Genomic DNA, 7,571 nt, shown 5'->3' with positions numbered 1-7,571 from the left:
CACTTCTTGTGTATATATATATATATATACATTTTGAGGATCTCGGAGCGGCTCTAAGGATTTCGATGAAATTTGCTATATGGGGGTTTTCGGGGGGGGGGGGGGGGGGGGGGGGCGAAAATAGATCTAGCTAGGTCGTATCTCTGGGAAAACACGCATTTTTGAGTTTTATACATTTTCCGAGCAAGGCTCGGTCGTCGAGATATTAAAAACCTATTTTGCATAGGTACGATGGCCCACACTGTTAACTGTCCATCGGTGGACCTTATTACGAAAGTCATAACGCATTTGTAACATGCTATAACGGTAACAATCATTCGACTAAAAATGATTTGGTTCGAATTTAAACTTCATGCATACAGGCTTAAAACAACAAATAAAACATTTGTGTTCTTGTACCATTTATTGCAATAACACAGTCTTACAAAACAATTCAGCAATGACACCGATAGACACTAATAAACGATGGTAACTTCATTTCATTATTTAAAGATCACAAAAATTTTGACTGAACTTGCACGCCCCTAAACGATTAATTAGCTAAATGTAGGTACTTAATTAAAATTATATGCGTGTGCAAGTCGACTGGTACTTGTGGTGGGCGTAAGAAACTATTGCACTCTGGTAAATTAAATAACGCTACTACGGTTTGTTGTCAGTATACAGTTTACACTAATGTTAGAAACAAAATTGTACTTTCCCCAGAATAAAGAAATAAAACAATAATAATGCTCTCAGCACCAATATTACATAACTCGTAACATAATTTAAACATAAATTAAAATAATATTTTACACATTATAATACATGTTAAATCCTGTAAGTATAGCTTCTCTAACAATGGACCATTGAAACTCAGCAGAGTATTGAAGTGTTATAACAATGGGCCGTATTTTGTTAACCTTTTGAACGCCACGCCTATTGCACGCGGCGCGTAATCGTGAACCTTGTCGGTACAGTTGATAAGGTCGGTAAGGTTGATATTGGACTGTAGCCGTGCGCGTCATATGACGTCTTTGGCGGTCAAAAGGTTAAATTATGATAAGACTTGTCTTAGCTCCTTTGCCGCTGCGGAAATCTAGTTAGGCGCATGTGACTAGTGTCATCATATTACTAACGTAAATGCGAATTTTAGCGAGCTCAATCTAACTAAATGCATAAGAGATTGTTTTCTAACATACTCCCCATGTTCGATACCTTTTGATAACAGATTACCATGTGTGCGTTTTCAGTGTACAGTCGCCATCAAATAGATCGGAGCGGCCAAGGCACTCACAAATATCTTAACACACTTCTATTGTCAAGGCGTTAGAGTGCGTGTTTCGATATTTTTGAAATCCTCGGCTGCTCCGTTATATCTGATCGCGACTGTACCTTGTAGTTCTTATTGGATTATTATATCGAAATCAAAATCTAGTCAAGTTGTAGCAAACTTGTGAGTAAATACTTTCGATCCCAGTTTTTTTTTTTGCAATTTACTGCATAAAACGTAAGGATAGTTACTTCTAAGTTAACGATATTTTTATTATTTAGTTAGAATAAGCGCCTAGAATTAAAGTGCTCGTATAGTTTTCAGAAACAAATGAAATGAACAGGCAGGTATAAAACAACAACAAATTGAAACATACTCCTTAGTTCGTTTGCCCCACCTGTTTAATTTAATTCGGCTACGTATATTAAGTTTAAAATACGATACACATATTAACAACATTTAAAATACTCTTTTTCAATGTCACGGTTAACATATAACGATGTCACTGGAAAATAAATAACTCAATATGCTAGCAGCTCAGCTCAGTGAATAAAGATCTATTGAAACGTTAACTGGACTTCGTTGTAGTTTCAGTCTTGTGTCATTTAGTCCTGGAACAAATAAATACAGCTTTAAGAGGTATTCTTTACACATAAATAGGCGGGTCCACACAGCGCAAGCATACGCGCGAGGCATTTTCTTGCGCACTAAACAGCCTACTAGCAATCATACGCTAACTAGCACTGGTTAAGCAACTCGAATCTTAAGATCGCTGAACACTAAACGCGTAAGCGTGGACGCGTGCGTTGTATTGTAACGTAAGAAAACTCATCATTATGCACCGCACGTAAATGCTACATCAGCGTTGCGTTGTGATGTCTTTTATGTTATAGAGGACTTATAAATTTCAATGAAATGTATGCATGTGCGCGTCTACGCGACATATTTAGGTGCATATTTAGGTTTGGCTCGGCCGCCGCTCGGCTTTATTAGATTCAGTCTTTGTTAAACGACAAATTTACAGTACAATCGAAAGGGGAGTGGTGTGAGTGAGGACAGTAGTTACCGTCAGTGGTAGGACTGCAGGTAGGTGGTGGTGGAGGCGAGGTCGCGGCGCAGCCAGGCCGCGTTGAGCCGCACGGTCTCCAGCGCCTGCTGCACGGAGCGCTCGGTGCCGGGGAGTGGTGTGAGTGAGGACAGTAGTTACCGTCAGTGGTAGGACTGCAGGTAGGTGGTGGTGGAGGCGAGGTCGCGGCGCAGCCAGGCCGCGTTGAGCCGCACGGTCTCCAGCGCCTGCTGCACGGAGCGCTCGGTGCCGGGGAGTGGTGTGAGTGAGGACAGTAGTTACCGTCAGTGGTAGGACTGCAGGTAGGTGGTGGTGGAGGCGAGGTCGCGGCGCAGCCAGGCCGCGTTGAGCCGCACGGTCTCCAGCGCCTGCTGCACGGAGCGCTCGGTGCCGGGGAGTGGTGTGAGTGAGGACAGTAGTTACCGTCAGTGGTAGGACTGCAGGTAGGTGGTGGTGGAGGCGAGGTCGCGGCGCAGCCAGGCCGCGTTGAGCCGCACGGTCTCCAGCGCCTGCTGCACGGAGCGCTCGGTGCCGGGGAGTGGTGTGAGTGAGGACAGTAGTTACCGTCAGTGGTAAGACTGCAGGTAGGTGGTGGTGGAGGCGAGGTCGCGGCGCAGCCAGGCCGCGTTGAGCCGCACGGTCTCCAGCGCCTGCTGCACGGAGCGCTCGGTGCCGGGGAGTGGTGTGAGTGAGGACAGTAGTTACCGTCAGTGGTAGGACTGCAGGTAGGTGGTGGTGGAGGCGAGGTCGCGGCGCAGCCAGGCCGCGTTGAGCCGCACGGTCTCCAGCGCCTGCTGCACGGAGCGCTCGGTGCCGGGGAGTGGTGTGAGTGAGGACAGTAGTTACCGTCAGTGGTAGGACTGCAGGTAGGTGGTGGTGGAGGCGAGGTCGCGGCGCAGCCAGGCCGCGTTGAGCCGCACGGTCTCCAGCGCCTGCTGCACGGAGCGCTCGGTGCCGGGGAGTGGTGTGAGTGAGGACAGTAGTTACCGTCAGTGGTAGGACTGCAGGTAGGTGGTGGTGGAGGCGAGGTCGCGGCGCAGCCAGGCCGCGTTGAGCCGCACGGTCTCCAGCGCCTGCTGCACGGAGCGCTCGGTGCCGGGGAGTGGTGTGAGTGAGGACAGTAGTTACCGTCAGTGGTAGGACTGCAGGTAGGTGGTGGTGGAGGCGAGGTCGCGGCGCAGCCAGGCCGCGTTGAGCCGCACGGTCTCCAGCGCCTGCTGCACGGAGCGCTCGGTGCCGGGGAGTGGTGTGAGTGAGGACAGTAGTTACCGTCAGTGGTAGGACTGCAGGTAGGTGGTGGTGGAGGCGAGGTCGCGGCGCAGCCAGGCCGCGTTGAGCCGCACGGTCTCCAGCGCCTGCTGCACGGAGCGCTCGGTGCCGGGCGAGTGGTGTGTGCGGAAGAACTCCTCTATTTCTTGAGCGGCCGACTCGGAGGCGAAGTTTTCGGTGGTGGACTTCACTAGTCGCGCCAGAAGGAAGCCGCCCTGTAAACAGTAAAATATTTGTAGGACGGAATCCATATCTACACTTGTCCCCTGCGCTGTGGCCATACCCGAATCGGGCAGTTTTTCACTTTTTAACGTCGCGGTATAAACAAAAAAAACTTAACAATAAATCTAAATAAAATGAAAATAATGCATTTTTATGAAAGAAAAGTAATGAGACCCATTCATTGTAATTATGAAGGAACGATTAAAAAACGGTAAGCAATACATTTTTTTAGGAGTCCAGATTTACAATTTTTTATTTATTTTAAACTTTATTGCACATCAAAAAAAGGTACAAGTGGCGGACTTAATGCCTAATGGCCGACTTCATTATTTAAATTGGATAGCTCGTACTGAGACAGTTTAATTTTTTAGGGTTCCGTTCCCAAAGGGTCAAACGGGACCCTATTACTGAGACTTCGCTGTCCGTCCGTCCGTCTGTCACCAGGCTGTATCTCATGAACCGTGATAGCTAGACAGTTGAAATTTTCACAGATGATGTATTTCTGTTGCAGCTATAACAACAAATACTACGAGAGTTGCTACTTATATATCCGGAAACAAAAAAAACAAACAAACGTACACGGCTGAAAATGGTTTTATTGTTTTTCAAAGTATTCCCCTTGATGATCTATGGCACTTTTGCATTCGTGTGAACCAATTTTTGAAGCACTTCTGCCACTCCGCCTGAGGTACCTCCATAACGTGTTGTTTGAATGCGTCGACAGCATCTTCAGCGGTCGAAAATAGTTGACCGCGTAATTTATTTTTTATATTGGGAAATAAAAAAAAACATTGGGTGCCAAGTCAGGGCTGTACGGCGGATGATCCGTTAATTCCACATTTTGACCTTCCAAAAATAGAGTTGTTTCGCGTGACGTATGACAGCTGGCATTGTCATGATGAAGAATGATTCTTCGTCGCTGGTTAGTTTTACGAATTTGTCGAAATACTTCCGGTAAGCAAATGGTCGTGTACCAATCTGAATTAACCGTTTTACGGTTTTCTAGTGGCACTGTAGCTACATGGCCATTAATACCGAAGAAGCAGGCCAACATTTGTTTCAATGTACTTTTTGCACGAGTAACTTTCGTAGGGTTCGGCTCATTTTGAAACACCCATACCGTTGATTGTTGCTTCGTTTCGGGATCGTATGCATAGATCCAGGATTCGTCACCTGTATAGATGTTATAAACGGCCTTTGAGTCACCACGGTTATATTTTTTTAACATTTTATTGCACCATTCGACGCGAGCATCTTTTTGCTCCTTAGTTAAGTTGTGCGGTATCCAACGCGAACAAATTTTTTTACAGCTAAATGATCATGTAATATGCTATTAATGCTAGTCATAGAAATACCCAGAGTCACCTCTATCTCGCGGTACGTAACATGTCGGTCGTCCATTATAAGTTTTCGCACAGCCTCAATATTTTGTGGTACAACGACCGATTTCGGGCGACCTGCCTTAACTTCGTCCGTAAGCATACTACGTCCACGATTGAACTCACTAAACCAGTGATACACAGTAATTTTAGATGGAGCTTTATCACCAAAAGTTGAAGTTAGTTGATCTATGCACTGTTGTTGCGTTAAACCACGCCGAAAATCATAATAAATCATAGCACGAATATTTTCACGAGTGAGTTCCATTCTTGCAGGGAGATGACATTTAAAACCCGTCAAAAACAAAACACTAGCGTTAATAAGAAAGAAAAAATATACCGGCCAGTACTTAAAAAAGTTCAAATTTTACCATGGAGGTCAAATATACTATTTAAGAAGATTGTAATCCCGGTTTCCGGATATATAAATAGCAGCCCTCGTAAAAACAGAAAAAAAAAATATTTAAGGGGGGCTCCCATACAACGAACATTTTTTTTTGCCGTTTTTATAAATAATGACTCCGACTCGCGCTTCCCAAGAAACCTAATCTGGCAGGCACTACGAGCACATAGTGTACCCGAATGCTACATTGATACCGTAAAAGATATGTACAATGATGTCACAACCAGAGTGCGCTGCCCAGCTGACGAGTTTGAAGTAAAGGTCGGCGTCCATCAGGGGTCAGCTCTGAGCCCCCTTCTCTTTAACATCGTGATGAATTACTTGACCGCCAAACTGCAACAACCACCACCGTGGACCCTGCTCTATGCAGATGACATAGTCCTCATTAGCGAAACATCTCACGATCTACAAAAAATGCTGGAGGACTGGAGAGTTGCTCTAGAGAGTGCAGGCTTACGGATAAGCCGCCATAAAACAGAATATATGCACTGTAACTTCACTGGTAGCCGAAACCTCCATATCATCCCCTTGGATGGAACGCCATTATATCAGGTTAACAGCTTTAAATATCTAGGCTCGGTCATTTCCAGCGATGGTACCATTGATGCCGATGTCTCCCACAGAATAAACACTGGTTGGATGAAGTGGAAAGACCTAACGGGTGTCTTATGTGACAAGAGAATGCCGGTGACCATTAAGGGAAAAGTTTATAAAGCGGCAGTCCGTCCGGCCATGGCATACGGCGCCGAGTGCTGGGCCCTCAAAAAACAGCTAGAGGATAAACTTCACGTCGCAGAGATGAAAATGCTGCGCTGGGCCGGTGGTGTCACCTTACTAGGCCGCATCCGTAACACCTACATCCGCGGTAGTTTTAAAGTTAGACCTTTACCCGAAAAAATAACCGAAGAGCGACTTCGATGGTTTGGCCACGTCATGCGCCGAGAGCCCGAACATATGACACGCAAGGTGCTGGATATGTTCCCCACACAGTCGCGACGAGGAAGACCCCGACTAACATGGCTGGCAACAGTGAAGAGGGATATGGAAGAAGCCCAAATCCCACCTGACATGACCCAGGACCGCGAAGCCTGGCGAAATGTAACTAGGAGAGCCGACCCCAAATAATGGGAAAAGGACAAGGAGAAGAAGAAGAACTCCGACTCGCACTTGCCCGGTTTTTTTTAATAAATATGCTTTCGCTTTGTACAAGCTTCTCAATCAAGTTAGCTCGTGAAAGCGATTCGAGGGCTTCACGTATAGCTTACAGATTACAGATGTGTGCCACATTCTAAAGACCTGAACATTCATACATTCATTTGCCTCTACATTTTTGAAATTGCGATGTTCTTCAAAACAAACCCAATACTATTCAGGACGATCTCCGAGGTTTTGGCTAGAAATTCCAGGTACCCTCAGAATCTTTTTCCTGTTTCCGCAAATACTGCCCTAATGCGCAAAAGTGTGTTCTGCTTAGCTAGTAAGATTTATAACAAATTGCCTGTCCATTTTAGCATGTTACCCTTAAATTAGTTTAAAAAGCATAAACTATTGACATTTTAAATTGTTTTTACACCATTTCTGATTTTTTGCTATATAATTTTAATGCTCTGGACTATTTGAAATTTTGTGAAATGACATTTTACAGGATCTCTTCCAAAAATAATTTTGTTGACGTGAGGTTGCAAGTGTGTTAATATGGAATTGTAATATTTTACTAAATTGTATACTTTATATATCATAAGAGTAACAATAAAATAATGAAAAAAATAGTTTTAACACAAGTTATTTGTGTGTCTTTCATGGGACAATGTTGACCCGGATATTTAAGAGGCGTGCGCGGAGCCGAAGCCAACACGTAGATCCCTTTTGACAGTTATAAAATGTAAGCGTTACACCGAGCGGATGCTGTCCTTGCCCGTGTCATAGAACGCACGCAGACGCAACATCCCCCAGGGTGTAAGGACTATTGAGAGTTAATGG

At 45.1% G+C, this 7,571-nt stretch overlaps 1 protein-coding gene across 2 annotated transcripts in view; it reads right to left on the bottom strand.

The window, feature by feature from the left end:
- Positions 1-384: 384 nt before the first annotated feature.
- LOC133523488 (puromycin-sensitive aminopeptidase) overlaps positions 385-7,571 on the bottom strand; it is a 31,395-nt gene continuing 24,208 nt past the window's right edge. For both annotated transcript variants that reach the window (XM_061859117.1, XM_061859116.1), the window contains 2 exons: positions 2,319-3,802; positions 385-1,863 (listed from right to left, as the gene is read on the bottom strand). In XM_061859117.1, the coding sequence (XP_061715101.1) occupies positions 3,590-3,802 (213 nt within the window). In that variant the 3' untranslated portion in view covers positions 385-1,863; positions 2,319-3,589. The remainder of the gene's footprint in view (positions 1,864-2,318; positions 3,803-7,571) is intronic.

This window comes from Cydia pomonella, chromosome 12 (assembly GCF_033807575.1).
Source record: "Cydia pomonella isolate Wapato2018A chromosome 12, ilCydPomo1, whole genome shotgun sequence".
NCBI lineage: Eukaryota > Metazoa > Arthropoda > Insecta > Lepidoptera > Tortricidae > Cydia > Cydia pomonella.
This window is presented reverse-complemented; position numbering and strand designations above follow the sequence as displayed.